Consider the following 25,094-nt stretch of genomic DNA (forward strand, 5'->3'; position numbering starts at 1 on the left):
AGCTGCTCTGTGGCAGACGGACAGAGACCTACACAGACGGCTGGTGCCAGAGTCCTGTGCACCCAGACTGGGATATGTCCCCACCGGTGCGCACCGGGGCTGAGAGCTGGAACATGCAGGGAAGACAGCAAAGCTGGGGAGAGGACAGCTGCTGGCTGTAAGGAGACAGCCTGAGGGGACGGAGGGAGGAGACCTGTCCCTGGGCAAGCGTGAGGAGGAAACTCAGACTGCCACAGGCGCAAGGCACCACTGCTGAGCGGGGAGCAAGGGGGGACCCGCCATCACACCCTCTCCTTCCCCATGCGCTGGCCCCTGCCTGCTGATGGGCTGGGAAGGGCCCCAGCCAGGGCAGGCCCTAGCACACCTCTCACCGGGCACCAGGAAAGGCCCCCAACAGCAGGCCCACGCATGCCCACAGCTGAATGCCAGGAAAGGCTCCCACTAGGGCTGATCTTGCACTAGCCATCTGTCACACCCACGACTGCAAGCTTCTCTGCTCTCCTCATCACTGAAGGATTGGATCTCTCGTGGCCACCAACTCCTCCGCTCACTTGCTGATGCTGAGACCCTGATCCCAACAGCCATGCTGCCTCCACACCCTGTCCTCACTAGGCCAGACCCGAGAGCTCTCAGGCAGCCTCGGAGCAACTCCTGTGTGTGGCCAACACTCAGAGGCGGGGTGAAAACCACAGCTGAGCCCCAGGGGTCTGGTGACTAAGGAATAAAAATCTCTCCATGCAGCTGCACAAAATGTAGATTAAATCCATGTGATCAGCTTGCTAAACCCAGGGTCTATGGAATATCCAAATGGACAGTGACTGTTCCCACAGTTGAGACTGGTCTAGCTGCAGCAGCTGTGGACTCTGTAGCAAGTACATGTAGGAGACAGGCCAGATCAGAGTCTGAGTGTCCCCCCAGTGCCCATAGCAGGTCCAGAGACCTAGCTAGAGGTAACGGAGGGTCTGCTGGGGAGGCAGAGGTTGGCTGTGATTCATAGGAGGGGCAAGGACACTAATCGATGAGACTCCAGGAAAATATTATTATTACTACTATTATCCTGTATTCTGTTGTTTCTCTCATAATTACCACTTTTTACTTGAAACTGTGAAAGTGTTAGTTGCTCAGTCGTGTCCAACTCTGACCTTATGGACTGTAGCCCACCAGGCTCCTCTGTCCACGGGATTCTCCAGACAAGAATACTGGAGTGGGTACCATTCCCTTTTCCAGCTCATCTTCCTGACCCAGGGGTCACACCTGGGTCTCCTGCACTGCAGGCAGATTCTTTACTGTCTGAGCCACCAGGGAAGCCCTATTTTTAAAATTTTTCTTTAATTTTTAAAATATGTTTTACAATTTTTTCTATTTTTATATACTTTTCATTGTTTCCTGTTTCTTCCTGTTCTCCCTTTGTTCCATGTTGTTTTTATCTTTTTAAAATTTTTCTGTGTTTCAGATTTCTGTGCTTTTTTTCCTGCACTCTGCTTTATTTTTTGCTTCTGTTAATTTTGTTTTTAATCATTTGGTTTGACTTCTGGGTTACTTTGCTCTGGTAGTTCTCGTGCTTTCCGATTTCTGTGTTTGTTTCTTCTGTGTGCATGTGTGCACCTGTTATTTGTTCAGCTCTGGTGTTACTATTTGTCTTGGGCTCTGTTTCTTCATTTCTCTTTGTTGTTGTTGTTGCTACTACTTGTTTATCTCTTTGCCATCTGTCTTTGACTTCACCACCAGTGTTCCTTTTTCCTTTTTCTTTTGCCACACTGTATGACTTGCAAGGTCTTGGCTCCCCAGCCAGGGGTTGAGCCTGAGCCTTTGGGGTGGGAGTGCTAAGCCCAGGATGCTGCACCAGCAGAGAATGCCCAGTCCTAGGCAATATTAATCTGTGACAATTCTCCCAGAGGTATCCTTCTCAACTCCAAGACCTGGCTCCACCCAATGGCCTTTAGTCCCCAGTGCTAGATGCCTCATGCCAAACAATAAGCAAGACAGGGACACAGACCATCCATTAGTAGACAGACAGCCTGAAGTTGTACTAAGCCCAGAGACGCCCCAAAACACACCATCTGATGTGGCACCGCCCATCAGAAGGACAAGATCTAGCACAATCTACCAGAGCACAGGCACCAGGACCTCCCACTAGGAAGCCAACACAAAAGACAGGACCAAACTCACCCACAAGGGGCAGACATGAGAGGCAAGAGGAGCTAAGACTGCAGAAACGAGACCTCAAACACAGTAAGTTAGACAAAATGAGAACATAGAGAAATACGTTGCAGAGGAAGCAATGTAAAAATCCACAAAACCAAATAAATGAAGAGGAAATAGGCAATCTACTTGGAAAAGGATGCAAAATACTAATAGGAAAGATGACCCAGATCTCAGAAATAGAATAGAGGCACAACAGAACGGAGAAAATAAATATTTCAGGTCAGGAAGCAACAGTTAGAAGTGGACATGGAACAACAGACTGGTTCCAAATAGGAAAAGGAGTACGTCAAGGCTGTATATTGTCACCCTGCTTGCAGAGTGACATCATGAGATGCAGAGTACATCATGAGAAATGGTGGACTGGAAGAAACACAAGGTGGAATCAAGATTGCTGGGAGAAATATCAATCACCTCAGATATGCAGATGACACCACCCTTATGGCAGGAAGTGAAGAACTAAAAAGCCTCTTGATAAAAGTGAAAGAGGAGAGTGAAAATGTTGGCTTAAAGCTCAACATTCAGAAAACGAAGATCATGGCATCCGGTCCCATCACTTCCTGGGAAATAGATTGCGAAACAGTGGAAACAGTGTCAGACTTTATTTTGGGGGGCTCCAAAATCACTGCAGATGGTGACTGCAGCCATGAAATTAAAAGACGCTTACTCCTTGGAAGAAAAGTTATGACCAACCTAGATAGCATATTCAAAAGCAGAGACATTACTTTGTCGACTAAGGTCCGTCTAGCCAAGGCTATGGTTTTTCCAGTGGTCATGTATGGATGTGAGAGTTGGACTGTGAAGAAGGCTGAGCGCCAAAGAATTGATGCTTTTGAACTGTGGTGTTGGAGAAGACTTTTGAGAGTCCCTTGGACTGCAAGGAGATCCAACCAGTCCATTCTGAAGGAGATCAGCCCTGGATGTTCTTTGGAAGGAATGATGCTAAAGCTGAAACTCCAGTACTTTGGCCACCTCATGTGAAGAGTTGACTCATTGGAAAAGACTCTGATGCTGGGAGGGACTGGGGGCAGGAGGAGAAGGGAACGACAGAGGATGAGATGGCTGGATGGCATCACTGACTCGATGGACATGAGTCTGAGTGAACTCTGGGAGTTGGTGATGGACAGGGAGGCCTGGCGTGCTGCAATTCATGGGGTTGCAAAGAAGAGTCGGACACGACTGAGCGACTGAACTGAACTGAAGAGAAATAAAAAACAAATAATGATGAAAAACATAACAAAAATGAAAAATACACTAGAAGGCATCAATAACAGAATAACTGAGACAGAAGAATAAGTAAGTGAGTGGTAAGATAGAATTGTGGAAATAACTACCATGGAGCAGAATAAAGAAAAAAGAATGAAAAGAAATGAGGATAATATCAAAGACCCCTTGGACCACATTAAACTCACCAACACTCGAATTATAGGGATCCCAGAAGAAGAGAGAAAAACAAAGAAATGGCTTGAAAAAATTTTGAAGAAATTATAGTAAAAAATCTCCCTAACAAGGGAAAGGAAATAGCCACCTAAGTCCAGGAAGCACAGAGTCCGAGAGTCCCATACAGGATAAAACCAAGGAGAAACAGGCTGAGACACACAGTAATCAAACTAACAAAACTTAAATACAAAAAAAAAAAAAAAAAGGCAACAAATAAGATACAAGGAACCCTCATATAAGGTTATCAATTGATTTTTCAGCAGCAACTGCAAGCCAGAAGGGAGTGGTAGGATATATTTAAAGGGATGAAAGGGAAAATCCTACAATCAAGATTACTCTATCCACCAAAGTTCTCACCCAGATTCAACAGAGAAATCAAAAGCTTTACAGACAAGGAAAATAGCTGAGAGAATTCAGCACTACCAAACCAGCTTTACAACAAATACTAAAGGAACATGGGGGCATGGGGGGAGGAGAAACATGAAAAAAGACCTATAAAAAAACCCAAAACAGTAAAGGAAATGGTAATGGAAAATCTCAAATAAACAACCTAAGCTTACACCTGAAGCATATATATAATTAACTTAAATGGAAACGTATTAAATGCTCCAACCAAAAGACAGAGACTAGCTAAATGCATACAAAAACAAAACTCCTATATATGCTGTCTACCAGAGACCCACTTTAGACCTAGGGATACATACAGACAAAGTGAGGGGCTGGAAAAAGATATTTCATGCAAATGGAAAGCAAAAGAAAGCTGGAGTAGCAATACTCACGTTAGGTAGTTAGAATAGGAAAAGAGAGTCTAGAATGGTGGTGGCTAAAAGATAAGGAAGAGAAAAGCCCACAAAAATAGAACAAAAGAAGGTCTGAGGACCGGAGTGAGGACCGCAGTTAAAACAAACACTCCTGGCACGCCCAATTTATATAGGACGGGCCCAGGGAGAAAAAAAAAACATAAAAAAGAGGAGCCAAAGCACTCTCTCTCTCCCCCACGCGCTGGGGTGCTCTTCTCTTTGCGTCTTTGGATCAACATGCCCTCACGCCTCGAAGATGGATTTTCCTGCTATCTTCTAAATAAAATACAGCTGTAACACTGAGCTGTAACACTGATTTGTCTAAGAGCTGTAACACGGTCTATTCAAGACCTGAGAGCTATAACACGGTCTATGCAAGACCCGAGAGCTGTGACATGCAGAGGGGGCTTTAATGTCCGTCACTCCAAATTTTTGTTGTGAGGAGACAAAAACCGAGGAGCATACAGTTACCTAACACATTCACATGCAAAAGAATGAAACTGGTCCTCCCTTACACCACTTGCAAAAATTTACTCAAAATAGATGAAAGATTTAAATGTAAGGCCTCAACTGTAAAACTCTTAGTAGAAAACATAGGAAGAAAAGTTCCTTGACATTGACCTCAGTAATGATTGTTTGTGTATGAAACCAAAGGCATAAGCAACAAACCCCAAAATAAGCAAGTAGGCCTACATCAAATGAAAAAGCTTCTGCAGAGCAAAAGAAATGATCAACAAAATAAAAAGGAACCTACAGGAGTTGGAAGAAAATATTGGCAAAATCACCTACCTGATAAGTAGTATCCAAAATATAAAAGGAATTCATACAATAACAATAACAACAACAATCTAATTAAAAACTGGGCAAAGGACAGGAGTAGACACTTTTCCAAAGAATATATACACATGACCATCAGGTACCTCTACTATTACTAAAGGTAATTGCAATAACTAACATTCACTAAGCACCAGACACTGGGCTAAGCTGTCTACATTTAATTTTCATAATTCTATGAGGTAGACACTATGATTATTCCAACTTAACAGAATAACTGAGTTTTAGAGGGGTTAAGTAACTTCATCAAGACCATAATTTAGCAAAGACAGGTGCCAAACATCTTCCAGGACTCCACTGCCCACCTTCTGAACTGTAGGAAAGAATTTTATAGAGTAACTGATACAAATGTGCAGATGGAAAAACCTCCAGCTCCAAGCTGAGTTTAAATTCAAGACAGGATGCAACAGAGACACTGCTGATGTACCAGAAAAATGACAGGCCAGGAAACGTGCCAGTGAGAACAGATTTATATTCCTTGACTCATAAGGCAACATACTCCTACTGTACAGCATGACAGAAGTGAAGTTCTGACAGTCAAGGACAACTACAGTCAAATGTCAATGAACACCCCCAATCACGAACACACAATCCAACTACTAACAGTAGTTAGGCTAGAAAACTATGAAGAGCTGCCAATCGCACATACTGAGACTGAATTTACACAAACGTATAGCCTGAAGCAAAAACTGACGTGAAAAATGAAAATACAATGAAAAGGAGAAAAAAAATAAAAAGGGAGTAATGACACTGAGACCAGATAACTTTCTGCCACACTATAAACTTTCTATGTCGTTGTTTTCGTTAGAAACTAACTGAAAAATGAATAAAATACCATGGACGGAGGGGGCTGGTGGGCTGCAGTCCATGGGACAGCGAAGAGTCGGACACGACTGAGCGACTTCACTTTCACGCATTGGAGAAGGAAATGGAAACCCACTCCAGTGTTCTTGTCTGGAGAATCCCAGGGACGGGGGAGCCTGGTGGGTTATACAGAGTCGGACACGATTGAAGCGACTTAGCAGCAGCAGCATGTTCGTATTCAAGAATTATTCTCAAGAACAGAAGCGAAAAAAGCAAGAAAGAGCAGCTCTGGAATACAAACAAGCGGTAAGTATAAAGATAAGCAAGCAGAATTTAGATACTGGTTACCTCTAAGTGGCCCCTGGAGATACAGATTCAAGGAGGAGAACGGGGATTTCCTATAGTAAGTAATAAACGGGAATTCCTTATACAGTTGACCTTTATACTTAAATGTGCTATATAGGCGCTCTTTCGCGAGAGGCGCGGAGGCGGGGCCTGGGGTGGGAGTGGTCACTGGCGGGAAGGCGGGGAGCGGACCGGAGGCCAGGCGATCGCGCCGTGGCAGCTGCTCTCAGTTCAGCCGCGTCCCCGGCGTCCCCGCCCCCACCCGCTGAGGAGCGGACGGGCGGAGCCTCACGCAATCCTGCGGGCGTGGGGCGGAGTCTTGCAGGGCCCCGACCAGAGACCCGAACGCGCGGAGCACTCGCCCGCCCCGCCCCCCGTTCTCACTCCCTACCCACTCCCAGCCGGCCCGCCTGCCCGACCCGGCACTGACCGGGCCTTCTAGGAACCTGGGGGAACCCACCATGGCGACGTTCTCACGGTTCGAGCCTCCGGAACTCCGACCCCACACGCCAGCACTTGACCGCCTGCAGCCACGGCCAGTCGCGCGGTGAGTCCCGCCAAACACACGAGGGGCGGAAGGAGCCGGGCGACCCGACCGGAAGGGGTAGGGCGAGTGCTCTTTCCTGAAACGTCCCGGGAAACAAGACCCCGGGTCTTTGTGAGCCGCTGGAGGCTTTGACGCGTCAGTCGGGCGCTCTCCGGTGCCGAGGGAAACGTAGGCTCTCAGGCGTCTCACTTGCGCTCAGATTCAAGACCACTCAGCCTCTTCAGACGAGGCGGCTCTAGGCTTCCGCCCAGCGCAGGCCTGCCCTCTGCGCCTCCTGGCTGCCGGAGCGAGGCTCCCCCGAGGCTCCGTCCTCACCAGTGAGTCCCGTCTGCACACTCGAGCTTCCTCTCACCTGCTTTTTCTGTGTTCTCAGGATGTGTCTTCGTTCCATCTGTACTTGGTAGGATTCCATGGACATTATATTCATTCAGCAAATTGTGTGCAAGGCTTTGGGAACTGGCAAACTATTTCCATGCCCTTGCTCCGCTCATATTCCAAGGCAGAATGTGGAGGGAAAAAAAAAACAAAACCCTATCTATCAAGTAATATTGTTTCCAGTAGTGTAAGTATTCTAAAAAACAAAGTTGAAGGGAAGGCAGAGAAGTTGTTTTAGGCGTGGTGGTCTCAGAAATCCACTTTTGAAAGAGTTGAACAGAGACCTATGTTAAAGGCAAAATTTTCAAGCCACTTACTAACGGAAGTGAAGTGAAGTGAAATGAAAGTCACTCAGTGGTATCCGACTCTTTACGACTCCGTGGGCCGCACAGTCCATGGAATTCTCCAGGCCAGAATACTGGAGTGGGTAGCCTTTCCCTTCTCCAGGGGATCTTCCCAACTCAGGGATCAAATCCAGGTCTTCCGCATTGCAGGCGGATTCTTTGCCAGCTGAGCCACCAGGGAAGCCCAAGGGAAGTTAAGACAAACTTTATTCAAGAGATTTCTCCTCTGTCTGTGTAAGGATCACCACAATGGGGGAGAGATCTACTCTTAATATACGGGGACAAGTGGGAATTTATAGCCAAGGAGCAGAGTCGGGGTTGGTATATGGAAAGTACTATGAGGAAACATTAAGGATAACGGTGTATTCTGGCTACACCCACCTAATGCGTAGGTGCTAAGTTGCTTCAGTCGTGTCCGACTCTGACCCTATGTACTGCAGTCCACTATGCTCCTCTGCCCTTGGGATTCTCCAGGCAAGAATACTGGAGTCGGTTGCCCACGGCCTCCTCCAGAGGATCATCCCGACCCAGGGAAGGAACCTAGGGCTCTTCCGTCTAACCTGCACTGGCAGGCGAGTTCTTTACCACTAGCGCCATCTGGGAAGCCCAACCTGGAAATAGGCAGGCTGGTGTAATCAGCCTTCACCTGATAGTAATAGATATGGAGGTTGACTAGATATGGAGGACTGGGGATTCTGTCTAAATTGACTTCCCTACTAAAACTGAACAATCAGGTAAGAATAGGAAATCGAAAATTCCAGGCCTAGTTGAAAAATGAGTTCAGAGGAACCTAAGTAGAATTTGGTCAAGGAGAGACTCTTGTCACCAGAATTAAAGGAGAAAACCAGACAGTGGGAAGGAGCTGCAGACATAGTGACGTTGGGTGTGTTTGTTGGATATGTTTGCACAGGTTTATGTATTTAATCAACAAATATAGCCATTTAAAACTAAATTGTAACCAACAGTGGGTGACCACAGGATCCATGAATCTCGGGGCAGTGCTTTTAAGTGTGTGAAAGTGCACTGTGTATGAAGCTACACAATCAAGGGCAGACTTGCAGTATGTACTCTGGAAGTATTATTCTACTGAGAACAATTAACCCATAATGTTTACACCCTACTTCTGTACTCTCACCATTTCCTGTGAAGCCACCTTACAGGCACGCAAGCCTATTCCCTGAATCTGGCTCAGGGCACATCATTGTTCTGAGTTCTATGCTACTGCAAATCCAGTAAGCATTAAATTATTATTCTGTGGCCATAATTTTAGAAGTTTACGAGTAACAATTGCTGGAGAGGCTGTGGAGAAAAGGGAAATCTATATGGCTGGTAGGAATGTAAGCTGGTGCAGCTACTCTAGAAAGTATGGAGGTTCCAAAAAAAATCTAAAAATAGAATTACCATATGATCCAGAAATCCTACCCCTAGGCATGTGTCTAGACAAAACTATAATTCAAAAAGATGTGTGCACCCCTGTGTTCATAGCAGCAAAATGCCCAATAGCCAAGACTTGGAAACAGCCTAAATGTCCATCCATTGATGAGTGGCTAAAGATGTGGTACATACATACCATGGACTATTACTCAGACATAAAAAAGAAAGGAGTAATGCCATTTGAAGCAACATGGATGCAGCTAAAGATTATCATACTAAGTGGAGTAAGAAAGACAAATACCATATGATATCACTTATATGTGCAATCTAAAATAAGGCACAGATGAACTTATCTATGAAAGTGAAGTGAAGTCACTCAGTCGTGTCCAACTTTTTGTGACCTCATGGTCCATAACCTACCAGGCTCCCCTGTCCATGGGATTTTCCAGGTAAGAGTACTGGAGTGAGTTGCCATTTCCTTCTCCAAGGGGATCTTCCCAACCCAGCGATCGAACCAGTGTCTCCCACATTGCAGGTAGATGCTTTACCGTCTGAGCCACCAGGGAAGCTGTATTTCTATGAAAGAAATCCATGCAAACATAGAAGACACCTACATAGAAACACACAAACATAGAAATCACCTCCTTGGTAATTACCAAGGAGGAAGACAGGGAGTGAGGGATGGACTAGGAGTTTGGCGTCAGTAGATGCAAACTATCATATATAGACTGGATAAACAACAAGATCCTACTGTACAGTATGCTGCTGCTGCTAAGTCGCTTCAGTTGTGTCCGACTCTGTGTGACCCCATAGACAGCAACCCACCAGGCTCCCCCGTCCCTGGGATTCTCCAGGGAAGAACACTGGAGTGGGTTGCCATTTCTTTCTCCAGTGCATGAACATGAAAAGTGAAAGTGAAGTTCCTCGGTCATGTCTGACTCTTAGCGACCCCATGGACTGCAGCCTACCAGTCTCCTCCATCCATGGGATTTTCCAGGCAAGAGTACTGGAGTGGGGGTGCCATTGCCTTCTCAAGTACAGTATGGGAAACTATTCAATATCCTATGATAAACCATAATGGAAAATAATATTTAAAAAGAGTGAATATATGTTTATAACTGAGTCACTTTGCTCTACAGCAGAAATTAATACAATATTGTCAATAAACTACAATAAAAATAAAAAAAATTTTATTCTGGCCATTTAAGCTGTTACTAACTGCTCTACTGATCACAAAATTCCCAACCTGTACCAAACTCATTCTTAATTTCAAATTGCCAACAATATATCCTAAGTTCTTTTTTCATTTTAATTTGAGTTGGAAAAAACATTTTATATTTTCACCATTCAGATTCAATTCTAAATAATATTGATTATAGGCAAGGCATCATATTCAAAATATACTGAAGTAAATGCAAAATGAGTTATACAAAGTAAGAGTATATGTTACATAATAACATACTATATATATATGTAAAATAGTGAACACTAATATTTGGTCATAATTTAATGTGTACATGCACCACAGTGAAAACCAGGATGAATCCTACTTCTTGCCCCCCAATATCACACCCTTGCACCCCTGCCACCCTGTAAAAACTGTTTAAAGTTGGGAGCTATCTTTATCTTTTTTTTTTTTTTTTATCTTTATCTTTAGAGCTATTTCCCTGTGCTTTCACAAATGTACTAAGGTGTGTTTGTGTATGTGTGTGTAACAGTAAAGTATTGATTAACATTAGATATTAATATAATAATACATGACAAATTTCTAGAGTTACCACTAAAAGAATAGAAACAGCATATATGATTTTGAATAGGATACAAACAAGTGGAAAAAATGGGATAATTTTAAACATTGAGATCATTCAGGGCAGTGAAATGGAAAAAAAAAAAAAACCTGTAGAGAATATTTTAAAATATGGTGATAGATTTAAATCCATATAATAATAATTATGAATGAACTATCCCAATTTAAAAATGAGTATTTAACATTGGGCTTAAAATAAACAACTGTGTTCTATTTATTGAGACACAACTAAATATAAAGAAAGAGAAAAATTAGTTAAAGATGAAGGATGCTAATCAAATACCAAGCAAAAGAATGATAATATAGATATAGTAATGCTATAGAAAATAGACTGCAGGTCAAAAAGTATTATGGTAGTTAAAAAAAGGTCACTTCATGATGGTGAAAACTTTCCACTGTATTTATTTATCTGAAAGTGAAAGTCACTCAGTCATGTCTGACTCTTGTGACCCTATGGACTGTAGCCCTCCAGGCTCCTCTGTCCATGGAATTTTCCAGGCAAGAATACTGGAGTGGGTTGCCATTTCCTACCCAATATTTATTTATATTCACTTGGTAATATAGGCCCAAATATATAGTGGAAAACTGAAAAAATTTCAAATAGTAGAAAATAAACAGACTTGGAAGAAAATAATCTTTTTTCATCATTAATACAACCAATGTGTGTGTGTGTGTGTATGTATGTATGTGTGTATGTGTATATATATATATATATATATATATATATATATGTGCCAAGCCATGTGGCTTGTGGGATCTTAGTTCTCCAACCTGGGCCCTTGGCAGTAAAACCATGGAGTTCTAACCACTGGACCACCAGATAATTCCCCAAGCTGATAGAATAGTCACAGTGATTTAGAATATTAGATCACCAACAGAGTTTTACCTAATGGATCAATACTGCTTCCAGTGCTTGAGAGAATACATGTGTTTTCCAACATATATGGAATAGTTGCCAAAAATGATCAATGGACCAGAGAGGGAATCCAAACAAATTTGAAAGGTTGGAAATCCTACAGAATGTGTCTTCTAACCACTGTGCAAATAGACTAGAAATCAACAACAAGAAGATAGTGGAACAATTCCTGTATATTAGAAATTAAGAATTATACTTTCAAATAAGTCATGAGTTAAAGAAGAAATCATATTGTCATTTAGTTGCTCAGTCATGTCCAACTCTCTGCCACCTGATGGACTGCAGCATGCCAGGCTTCCCTGTCCTTCACCATCTCCCAGAGTTTGCTCAAAATCATGTCTGTTGAGTCAGGGATGCCATCCAACAATCTCATCTTGTCATCCCCTTCTACTCCTGCCTTTAATCTTTCCCAGCATCTGTTCTTTTCCAAAGATTCAGCTCTTTGCATCAGGTGGCCAGAGTATTGGAGCTTCAGCTTTGGCATCAGTCCTTCCAATCAATATTCAGGGGTGATTTCCTTTAGGATTGATTGGTTTGATTTCCTTGCTGTCCAAGGGACTCTCAAGAGTCTTCTCCAGCACCACAGTTAGAGAGAGTCAATTCATCAGTGCTCAGCCGTCATTGTACAGCTCTCATATCAGTACATGACTGCTGGAGAAACCATAGCTTTGACTAGACAGACATTTGTAGGCAAAGTAATGTCTCTGCTTCTTAATATGATGTCTAGGTTTGTCATTTCTTTTCTTACAGGAGCAAGCATCTTCTAATATCATGGCTGCAGTCACAATTCTCAGTGATTTTGGAGCAAAAGTAAATAAAGTTTCTCACTGTTTCCATTGTTTCTTCATCTATTTGCCATGAAGCAATACTTTGGCCACCTCATGTGAAGAGTTGACTCATTGGAAAAGACCATGATGCTGGGAGGGATTGGGGGCAGGAGGAGAAGGGGGCGACGGAGGATGAGATGGCTGGATGGTATCACCAACTCAATGGACATGAGTTTGAGTGAACTCCGGGAGTTGGTGATGGACAGGGAGGACAGTCATGCTGCGATTCATGGGGTCGCAGAGAGTCAGACACGACTGAGTGAACTGAACTGAACTGAATAGGACCAGATGCCATGATCTTCGTTTTTTGAATGTTGAGGTTTAAGCCAGCTTTTTCATTCTTCTCTTTCACTTTCATCAAGAAGCTCTTTAATTCACTTTCTGCTATAAAAGTGGTGTCATCTGCATGTCTGAGGTTATTGATATTTCTCCTGGAAATCTTGATTCCAGCTTGTGCCTCATCCAGTCCGGCATTTCACATGATTTACTCTGCATAGAAGTTAAATAAGCAGGGTGACAATATATAGCCTTGTGCTCCTTTCCCAGTTTTGAACCAGTTCAAACTGTTGCTTCCTGTCCTGCATACAGATTTCTCAGGAAGCAGGTAAGGTGGCCTGGTATTCCCATCTCTTTAAGAATTTTCCACAGTTTGTTGTCATCCACACAGTAAAAGGCTTTAGTGTAGTCAATAAAGCAGAAATTTTTCTGGAATTCTCTAGTTTTTTCTATTATCCAACAGATGTGGGCAATTTGATCTCTGGTTTCTCTGCCTTTTATAAATTTAGAACTGGTACATCTGGAATTCCTCAGTTCACATACTGTTGAAGCCTGCCTTGAAGGATTTACAGCATTACTTTTCTAGCATGTGAAATGAGTGCAATTGTGCGGTAGTTTGAACATTCTTTGACATTGCCTTTCTTTGGGATTGGAATAAAAGCTGACCTTTTCTAGTCCTGTGGCCACTGCTGAGTTTTCCAAATTTGCTGGCATATTGAGTGCAACACTTTCACAGCATCATCTTCCAGGATTTGAAATAGCTCAGCTAGAATTCCATCACTCCCACTAGCTTTGTTCGTAGTGATGCTTCCTAAGGCCCACTTGACTTCACATTCCAGGCTGTGTGACTCTGGGTGAGTGATCACACCATTATGGTTATCTGGGTAATGAAGCTATTTTTTGTATAATTCTTTTGTGTATTCTTGCCTCCTCTTCTTAATATCTTAATATCTTCCTCTTCTTAATATCTTACCTTCTCTTCTTAATATCCATACCATTTTTGTCCTTAATTGAGCCCATCTTTGCCTGAAATGTTCCCTTGGTATCTATGATTTTCTTGAAGAGATCTCTAGTCTTTCCCATTCTAGTGTTTTCCTCTGTTTCTTTGCATTGATCACTGAGGAAGGCTTTCTTATCTCTTCTTGCTATTCTCTGAAACTGCATTTCCTTTGCTCCTTTGCGTTTCACTTGTCTTCTTTTCTCAGCTATTTGTAAGGCCTCCTCAGACAGCCATCTTGCCATTTTGTATTTCTTTCTCTTGGGGATGATTTTGATCACTGACCGCCTCCAATACAATGTTACGAACCTTTATCCATAGTTCTTCAGGCACCGTCTCTCAGATGTAATCCCTTGAATCTGTTTGTCACTTCCACTGTACTTGGAGAGTGAAAAACTTGGCTTAAAGATCAACATTCAGAAAACGAAGATCATGGCATCCGATCCCATCACTCCATGGGAAATAGATGGGGAAACAGTGGAAACAGTGTCAGACTTTATTTTGGGGGGCTCCAAAATCACTGCAGATGGTGACTGCAACCATGAAATTAAAAGACACTTACTCCTTGGAAGAAAAGTTATGACCAACCTAGATAGCATATTCAAAAGCAGAGACATTACTTTGCCGACTAAGGTCCGTCTAGTCAAGGCTATGGTTTTTCCAGTGGTCATGTATGGATGTGAGAGTTGGACTGTGAAGAAGGCTGAGCGCCGAAGAATTGATGCTTTTGAACTGTGGTGCTGGAGAGGACTCTTGAGAGTCTCTTGGACTCCAAGGAGATCCAACCAGTCCATTCTGAAGATCAACCCTGGGATTTCTTTGGAAGGAATGATGCTAACGCTGAAACTGCAGTACTTTGGCCACCTCATGCGAAGAGTTGACTCATTGGAGAAGACTTTGATGCTGGGAGGGGTTGGGGGCAGGAGGAGAAGGGGACGACTGAGGATGAGATGGCTGGATGGCTTCACTGACTTGATGGACACAACTCTGAGTGAACTCCGGGAGTTGGTGATGGACATGGAGGCCTGGAGTGCTGCAATTCATGGGGTCACAAAGAGTCGGACACGTCTGAGCGACTGAACTGAACTGAACTGAATGGCCTAGTTATTTTTGTTCTTCAATTTAAGTCTGAATTTGCCAGTAAGGACTTCATGATCTGAGGTACAGTCATCTCCCAGTCTTGTTTTAGTTGACTGTACAGAGCTTCTCTGTCTTTGGCTGCAAAAAATATAATCAATCTGATTTCAGGATTGACTATCTGGTGATGTCCATGTGTAGAGTCATCTCTTGTGTTGTTGGAAGAGGGTGTTTACTATGACCAGCATGTTCTCTTGGCAGAAATCTCTGTTAGCCTTTGCCCTGCTTCATTTTGTACTCCAAGGCCAAAGTTCCTTGTACTTCAGGTATCTCTTGACTTCCTCCTTTTGCATTCCAGCCCCCTATGATGAAAAGGATATCTTTTTTTGGTGTTAGTTCTAGAAGGTATTGTAGGTTTTCATAGAACTGTTCAACTTCAACTTCTTTGGCCTTAATGGTTGGGGCGTAGTCTTGGGTTACTGTGATATTGAATGGTTTGTCTTGTAAACAAACCGAGATCATTCTGTTGTTTTTGAGATTGTACCCAAGTACAGCATTTCAGACTCTTGTGGACTATGATGGCTACTCCATTTCTTCTAAGGGATTCTTGCCCACAATAGTAGATATAATGATCATCTGAATTAAATTTGCCCTTTCTTGTCCATTTTAGTTCACTGATTCCTAAAATGTTGATATTCATTCTTGCCATCTCCTGTTAGGTCCTTGAATCTAGGTAAATTTGAAGTGCTCAGACAGGACATGGCAAGAAATCGTATGGAAATGAAAAAATATTTGGGGCTGAAAGATAACAAAAGTACTACTTATCCAGATTTGTGAGATACATCTGAAGTAGAAATTAACTCTTAATGTAAGCATTAGAGCTTCAGCCTAAGGTGGTGCTAATGATAAAGAACCTGCCTGCCAGTGCAGGGTATGTAAGAGACACAAGTTCAATCCCTGATTGGGGAGACCTCCTGGAGAAGGATACAGCAACTCACTCCAGTATTCTTGCCTGGAGAATGCTGTGGACAAAGGAGCCTGGCAGGCTACAATCCATAGGGTTCCAAAAATTCAGACATGAGTGAAACAACTTATTACACATAAATATTAGAGAAGAGGAAATGCTGATTAGAAACAAGCAAAAGGCAACAAGAGAAATTCAAAAAGAAGGTGGAAGAAAATGAAGAGCAGAAATTATTGAAATTGAAAAAATATACATAATATGAACATGAATGTAAAAATGTATTTCCTTCCAAAAAATGGTAATATTGATACATTCCTTCAGGGCTACTCAAAAAACTTAAAGAAGACCCAATGATACAATATCAAAACTAAAACAGGTGATATCACTTCAGATGATGCAAGGATAAAAGGATATTATAACCAAATAAATTTAAATAAAATGGACACATTTAATATATATATATATCTTAAAACTGATACAGAGGAATAGAAAACAACTATTCCCATCATCTTTTAACATGCTTACTCAAATATCTGCTAATGTTAAAATTATAAACCCAGATTTTTTATATTTTATAAACACGTGTAAATAGGAATAGAACAGTACTCCTTAATATGTTAAAAGCATGAACTGGTAGATATCATTGTTTTATTCCTGACCTCAAAGAGCAAGCTTCTGTTTGTTTATTCACTTTGGGAAAACACTCTGGCATTAACTGAAATGTCAAAATGTGTAATTCTTCTAATCCAGCCGTGTCATTCCTGGACATAATCCCTAGGAACTCCGCCTATGTCTCTCAAGATGTGTATACAAAAACATTCCTAACATTATTTGTAATAGCTCAAACTAGAAAAAAATCTAATTGTTCATCAACAAAAGATAGAAAAATAAGTGTGATAAATTCTATAGAGCAAAAGAAACTACAATATGATAAGCATTGATAATTTTCAATCTTAATAGAAGTAATAGACAAAAGGATGCATACAGTATAAGTTCATTTATAAAGTTCAAAACAGGCAAACTCAGCTGTGATTTCTACAGATGCTTTCATAAGTGAACAGCAATATTCTTAACCTGAATAATAGTTACCTTGCTGTTTGCTCTATAATTTTCTTCATGTGTCATATTTGTGTTTTATGCACATTTATTATATTTATAGGGTATACTTCACAGTAAAGTTGTTTAAAAAATGTTAAGCACAAACATATTACTCTGTTGTCTTGAATCCAGTTTTACTGTTGAGAAGTCTCATGTTGGCCTAATTTTGGTTCCTTTGTGGGTGGTTTACTTTTTGTGTAGAATCGTTTCATAATTTCTCTTGCATTTTCTCTTCTGTAATTTTACTATAGTGTGTCTAGATATTTCCTTTATGTGTCCTGCACTAAATGGCCCCTCAATTCCTTTTGGGGATTTGTATTATCTAGATATTGATAATTCTGTTCTGATTTCTTAGCCTTTCTTTTATATTTTCTATATCTTTATTCATTTCTGTTGCCCCTTGGAAGACTCCTAACTTGATCTCCCAGTTTATTCTTTTGTTCATTGATATAATCGTCCTGCTAGATATTCTATCTTATAACTTCATTTTAAGTACCTTATTTCTAACACACACACACACACACACATTTATATATATCTCATATATCAGTGGTTTTCTAAAGTAATTTCTTATCCCTTTGCTTTATTACCATATTCTTCTTCAACTCTTTTGAATATGTCATAACTTAAGTTATTGGTTCATCTGTTCTAATAATGTGCTTAAGGTGGTATATGCTGTTCAATTTTATTATCTTTTTAACTTTCTTTTTGAGAAGTTGCACCTCTCAAGTAGGTAGTTTCTTTGAACCTATAGCATCATACTTCACTGATGGAGTCAATTTTTGTCATGTAATGTGTCCTGGGAACATGCTAAAAGTCACCCTCTTTACTGAGTCTGTTTTTGAAAGTTTGAGAGTATAGAGGGTCAGGTGTCAGAGGAGACTGCAGAGACCAGCTGCTGACAGGAGAGCAGGAGGTGTGAAAGCTCTGGGCACCTGTTGCCTTGTAAGGCTGTCTGACAGCATCTCTCCTTGCTTAGCTGGGCTGTCTCTGCTGCCGGTGCCTCCCACCACCAGGATGCCAGGGACGCTCTCCCTTCCTGGGTGAAGGAAGAGAGGAGCTCAGGGTACAGCCTCTCCAGATCCCACCCTGGCTGCCAGACACCTCCCTCCCTGGCCACTGCCTTCACCCATCCTCCCAGGGAGTTCACAGTTGCAATCTCACTTATAACAACCAGTTCCTTCTGGCTTCTGTCATTTTCACAGCTGATTTGGAAGATCCTGTGCTTCTCTACTAGTTTACCCTACTTATTGTTAGTAGTCTCGATTACATTAATAAAATTAGCCTTTTGTCACATATGATGTAAATGGGTTGTTCATTTATTTTTTGACAAATCTGTGATAATTTTTTGCTACAGAGGATTTGTAAAGTGTCTTCACACTTTACAAGGAGCCAGCTGTTATACAAGAGAGTTAAAGGTGATCTGGCATAAAGTTATGTCTTGTTTTGTTCCTCACAGCAGTCTGGGACCCAGTAACTCAAAAGCCTGATTGGTGTTAAAATTTACACATCTAGTTGTTTTTAATACAGTTCCAAAGAGCAGGTGTTTAACCTTTTAGTCTCCCTGCTTTGTATACCTTGTGAAACACCACCCAGCAGAACATCACCCAGTGTCACCCAGCATCTTCTAGCCTTAGGTGAGATCAACCCTGGGGCTCTAGAAGACCCAAAGCCACTGCTGCTCTTCAGAGATATCTGGCCTGGAGTCCCTCTCTCTGACCCCCCGTCCTTCTCCCCTGCAGGATAGTGGTTCTACCCTGCTTTTGGGAGGGGGTTACGCTGAAGGGCTTTCCCTGAACCCCAGCAAATCTGTCAGAATTGTTAGTCTCTCATCGTGGCCAACTATTTGCAACCCTCTGTACTGTAGCCTGCCAGGATCCTTTGTCCATGGAATTCTCCAAGCAAGATACTGGAGTGGGTTGCCATTTGCTCTTCCAGGGGATCTTTCCGACTCAGGGATTGAACCCAGGTCTCCTGCATTGCAGGCAGATTGGTTACCTTCTGAGCCACCAGAGAAGCCCTAAAATTTGTTGCAGTGGCTTCCATATACAGTTGGTTGTGTGCTTGCGCCATCTCGTGGTCACATGCTCTATCGCTGCTCTAATATGTCACAGTTATTTGCTGCTGCTTTTTAAAAATGGTTTAAATCTGTATGTATCAATGTGGGCAATGTAGTACGCTTGTTAACTAGAAAAAGTGAGCTATAAGACAGTATACATAAGAGATCTCACAACAAAATGTGAAAGGAAGACAGCTCAGAAGATATCAGGAAGGATAACAATCAACTGTTAATAGTTTACAAGATGAGGATTGAGGTGGAGGAAGAATGGAAAATAATTGCACTGTGGAGTGTTTGAATTTTTAAAGCAATTTTTTTTAATGACTTTGCCAGTTGAAAAAAGGATGACTGAGAACAGTTGAATTTGATTAAGGTGCTCAAAGACTGTGATGTCATTGGAGATGTGTTAACACAAAGAAAAATATAAGGGCTGATGATCAAGCTTAGGGTACAAGTGGGCAAGTTCCTTACCTTATTTGCAAATAAGGCCATTGCAGATGTAACTAGTTAAGATGACGTCATTACTGGAGAAGGGTGGGCCCCTAATCCAATATGTCTAATATCCTGACAAAAAGAAGAAATTTGAGGACTTCTCCAGTGGGCCAGTGGTTAAGACTCTGCCTTTCAGTGCAAGGGATGCAAGCTTGATCCCTGGGCAGGGAACTGAGATCCCACATGCCTCAGGATGCGGCCAAAAATGAAAATAAATAAATAAATAAGACTTTTTTTTTTTTAAAAAAAGAGATTTGGACATAGACATGCATAAGGAAGAGGGAGGCCTTACAAATAGCTGTGAAAAGAAGAGAGGCGAAAAACAAAGGAGAAAAGGAAAGATATAAACATCTGAATGCAGAGTTCCAAAGAATAGGAAGAAGAGATGAGAAGGCCTTCTTCAGCGATCAATGCAAAGAAATAGAGGAAAACAACAGAATGGAAAAGACTAGAGATCTCTTCAAGAAAATTAGAGATACCAAGGGAACATTTCATGCAAAGATGGGCTCAATAAAGGACAGAAATGGTATGGACCTAACAGAAGCAGAAGATATTAAGAGGAGGTGGCAAAAATACACAGAAGAACTACACAAAAAAGATCTTCATGACCTAGATAATCACAAAGGAGTGATCACTCATCTAGAGCCAGACATCCTGAAATGTGAAGTCAAATGGGCCTTAGAAAGCATCACTATGAACAAAGCTAGTGGAGGTGATGGAATTTCAGTGGAGCTATTTCAAATCCTGAAAGATGATGCTGTGAAAGTGCTGCACTCAATATGCCAGCAAATTTGGAAAACAGCAGTGGCCACAGGACTGGAAAAGGTCAGTTTTCATTCCAATTCCAAAGAAAGGCAATGCCAAAGAATGCTCAAACTACCGTACAGTTGCACTCATCTCACATGCTAGTAAGGTAATGCTAAAAATTTTCCAAGCCAGGCGTCAGCAATACGTGAACCGTGAACTTCCTGATGTTCAAGCTGGTTTTAGGAAAGGCAGAGGAACCAGAGATCAAATTGGCAACATCTGCTAGATCATGGAAAAAGCAAGAGAGTTCCAGAAAAACATCTATTTCTGCTTTTTGACTATGCCAAAGCCTTTGACTGTGTGGATCACAATAAACTGGAAAATTCTGAAAGAGATAGGAATACCAGACCACCTGACCTGCGTCGAGAAATCTGTATGCAGGTCAGGAAGCAACAGTTAGAACCGGACATGGAACAACAGACTGGTTCGAAATAGGAAAAGGAGTACGTCAAGGCTGTATATTGTCACCTTGCTTATTTAACTTCTATACAGAGTACATCATGAGAAATGCTGGGCTGGAAGAAGCACAAGCTGGAATCAAGGTTGCTGGGAGAAATATCAATAACCTCAGATATGCAGATGACACCACCCTTATGGCAGAGACTGAAGAGGAACTAAAAAGCGTCTTGATGAAAGTGAAAGAGGAGAGTGAAAAACTTGGCTTGAAGCTCAACATTCAGAAAAGTAAGGTCATGACATCTGGTCCCATCACTTCATGGGAAATAGATGGGGAAACAGTGTCAGACTTTATTTTGGGGGGCTCCAAAATCACTGCAGATGGTGACTGCAACCATGAAATTAAAGACGCTTACTCCTTGGAAGAAAAGTTATAACCAACCTAGATAGCATATTCAAAAGCAGAGACATTACTTTACCAACTAAGGTCTGTCTAGTCAAGGCTATAGTTTTTCCAGTGGTCATTTATGGATGTGAGAGTTGGACTGTGAAGAAGGCTGAGTGCTGAAGAATTGATGCTTTTGAACTGTGGTGTTGAAGAAGACTCTTGAGAGTCCCTTGGATTACAAGGAGATCCATCCATTCTGAAGGAGATCAACCCTGGGATTTCTTTGGAAGGAATGATGCCAAAGCTGAAACTCCAGTACTTTGGCCACCTCATGCAAACAGTTGACTGATTGGAAAAGACCCTGATGCTGGAAGCAATTGGGGGCAGGAGGAGAAGGGGATGACAGAGGATGAGATGGCTGGATGGCATCACTGACTCGATGGTTGTGATTCTGAGTGAACTCCAGGAGTTGTTGATGGACAGGGAGGCCTGGCATGCTGCGATTCATGGGGTCGCAAAGAGTTGGACACGACTGAGCAACTGAACGGAACTGAACTGAATGCGTAAGGGAAAATCTCCAGTATGTGAATATGAACTTCTGTAACCATAAAACAAGTGTTACAGTTTGAACTACAACCCCTCCCTGCTCCCTCAAAAGATGTCTGGGAGTCCCAAGCCCCTACCTCAGAAGTGTGGCCTTGTTTGGATTTACAGTAATCTTTCTGGAAGTAGTCAAATTAAAAGGAAATCACTAAGGTGGGCTCTAATCCAAAAGAACTTAAGTCCTCATGAAATGGGGAGGTTTGAGTACAGTGTCATGCATAGAGTGAAGAAAGGCATTGGCAAGCCAAGGAGAGAGCGTGGCATGGGTCCTGTCCTCACGTCCCCAGAAGGACAACCTGCTTAAACCTCAATTTTAGACCTCCAGCCTGCAGAGCTGTGAGGCCATCTGTTGTTTTAGCTTTCCACCTTCAACCCCCGGTGTGGGATCCTTTGTTACAGCAGACCTGCTGTTTTCTCCATTTCTTGTTCTTAATCTTGTCAGAGAGTGCTACTTACTTGCATTAACTTTGATGTTCAGAACTTTATGTATGTATATAAAAAATGTATTGGAGTCACAAGTGAGGTTTATTTAGTTTATAACCTCCATTGCACATTAAGTTAAATTTACAGGAAATTAAAGCTGATCATTTGAAAATTGATCTGAAAGAAAGAACATAATATTAAAAATTGAAACAGAAATAGATCCTAAAGGAAACTGTAACACTAAATAATCCTGGAAATGTAATTTTCCTTATTATAGTTTGTATTTATTATTCATGAATTGTCTTACAATTTTCTGCAACAATTTGGTATCATATATGTAGCAAACAGAAAAGTTCCTATGTGTGCAGAGAAATTTTCTTTCAATGTTTCTATAGTCAGAGTTTAATTTGCCTTGCTCAGGATTCATCAGAGGACTGGGAACTGGGAGTGTCTAGATTCACCCAAGGACAAACTCTCAGAACTATATTTTTTGTGGCAGTAACAAAATGAAGAGCTCCCTTAGTTAAGCCTGTATTATCTGACCGGGGTACGGATTCAAAGCCTTACCTTCCCCACATTTATTTTATCTCTCATAAAAAATAGCACAAAATATAAGAAAGCCCTCCTAAGTGATCAATGCAGAGATATAGAGGAAAACACCAGAGTGTGAAAGACTAGAGATCTCTTCAAGAAAATCAGAGATACCAAGGGAACATTTCATGCAAAGATGGGCAAAATTAAGGACAGAAATGCTATGGGCCTAACAGAAGCTAAAGGTATTAAGAAGAGGTGGCAAGAATACCCAGAAGAACTATACAAAAAAGATCTTCATGACCCCAGATAACCATGATGGTGTGATCACTCACCTAGGGTCACACATCCTAGAATGCAAAGTCAAGTGGGCCTTAGAAAGCATCACTACGAACAAAGATAGTGGAGGTGATGAAATTCCGGTGGAGCTATTTCAAATCCTAAAAGATGATGCTGTGAAAGTGCTGCACTCAATATGCCAGCAAATTTGGAAAACTCAGCAGTGGCCACAGGACTGGAAAAGGTCAGCTTTCATTCCAGTCCCAAAGAAAGGCAATGCCAAAGAATGCTCAAACTTTACCGCACAATTGCACTCATCTCACACGCTACTAAGTGAAGAAGTGAAGTGAAGTGAAGTGAAGTCACTCAGTTGTGTCCGACTCTGAGACCCCGTGGACTGTAGCCTACCAGGCTTCTCCGTCCATGGGATTCTCCAGGCAAGAATAATGGAGTGGGTTACCATTTCCTTCTCCAGGGGATCTTCCTGACCCAGGGATTGAACCCAGGTCTCCTGCATTGGAGGCAGATGCTTTAACCTCTGAGCCACCAGGGAAGCATGCTAGTAAAGTAATGCTCAAAATTCTCCAAGCCAGGCTTCAGCAATACGTGAACTGTGAACTTCCAGATGTTCAAGCTGGTTTTAGAAAAGGCAGAGGAACCAGAGATCAAATGCCAGCATCCTCTGGATCATCGAAAAAGTAAGAGAGTTCCAGAAATACATCTATTTCTGCTTTATTGACTATGCCAAAGCATTTGACAGTGTGGATCACAATAAACTGTGGAAAATTCTGAAAGAGATGGGAATACCAGACCACCTGACCTGCCTCTTGAGAAACCTATATGCAGGTCAGGAAGCAACAGTTAGAACCGGACATGGAACAACAGACTGGTTCCAAATAGGAAAAGGAGTACATCAAGGCTGTATACTGTCACCCTGGTTATTTAACTTCTATACAGAGTACATCATGAGAAACGCTGGGCTGGAAGAAGCACAAGCTGGAATCAAGATTGCCGGGAGAAATATCAATAACCTCAGATATGCAGATGACACCACCCTTATGGCAGAAAGTGAAGAGAAACTAAAAAGCCTCTTGATGAAAGTGAAAGAGGAGAGTGAAAGAGTTGGCTTAAAGCTCAACATTCAGAAAAGTAAGATCATGGTATCTGGTCCCATCACTTCATGGGAAATAGATGGGGAAACAGTGGAAACAGTGTCAGACTTTATTTTGGGGGGCTCCAAAATCATTGCAGATGGTGACTGCAACCATGAAATTAAAAGACGCTTTGCTTACTCCTTGGAAGGAAAGTTATGACCAACCTAGATAGCATATTGAAAGGCAGAGACATTATCTTTCCAACAAAGGTCCGTCTAGTCAAGGCTATAGTTTTTCTAGTGGTCATGTATGAATGTGAGAGTTGGACCATGAAGAAAGCTGAGCGCTGAAGAATTGATGCTTTTGAACTGTGGTGTTGGAGAAGACTCTTGAGAGTCCCTTGGACTACAATGAGATCCAACCAGTCCATTCTGAAGGAGATCAGTCCTGGGTGTTCTTTGGAAGGAATGATGCTAAAGCTGAAACTCTAGTACTTTGGCCACCTCATGCGAACAGTTGACTGATTGGAAAAGACTCTGATGCTGGGAGGGATTGGGGGCAGGAAGAAAAGGGGACGACAGAGGATGAGATGGCTGGATTGCATCACCGACTTGATGGACTTATGTTTGAGTGAACTCCAGGGGTTGCTGATGGACATGGAGGCCTGGCATGCTGCGATTCATGGGGTTGCAAAGAGTCGGACACGATTGAGTGACTGAACTGAGCTGATTGAGTTTTACTTTTGTTTTAATATAAGGTTGGTGCAAACATAATTGTGATTTTCATATTGCTTAAATTTGCCGTTTGATATTGTAATACATTCTTAAGAAATTATAATGCACACCTCTCACTTTATGTTTGTTTCTTTTTTTGCTAATGACATTACTTGCTGATTATTTTATGTTTAATTTTTGGACTATAGAAATAATGTTAGAAAGCAAATTCAAGCAGTTTTCTTATTTGAGTTCAAAATGGGTCATAAAATAGCAGAGACA

General features: G+C 42.0%; 1 protein-coding gene across 2 annotated transcripts in view; it reads right to left on the reverse strand.

Moving 5' to 3' along the window:
• Positions 1-7,722, reverse strand: part of TMA16 (translation machinery associated 16 homolog) — a 31,085-nt gene extending 23,363 nt beyond the window's left edge. The window contains exon 1 of one of the 2 annotated variants that reach the window (XM_040237356.1): positions 6,886-7,722. In XM_040237356.1, coding sequence (XP_040093290.1) covers positions 6,886-6,888 — 3 coding nt within the window. In that variant the 5' untranslated portion in view covers positions 6,889-7,722. Of the gene's footprint in view, positions 1-6,855 lie in introns of both variants that reach the window. The other variant, XM_040237357.1, reaches the window with a different exon arrangement.
• Positions 7,723-25,094: the final 17,372 nt, after the last annotated feature.

This window comes from Oryx dammah, unplaced genomic scaffold, assembly GCF_014754425.2.
Source record: "Oryx dammah isolate SB20612 unplaced genomic scaffold, SCBI_Odam_1.1 HiC_scaffold_3, whole genome shotgun sequence".
Lineage (NCBI taxonomy): Eukaryota > Metazoa > Chordata > Mammalia > Artiodactyla > Bovidae > Oryx > Oryx dammah.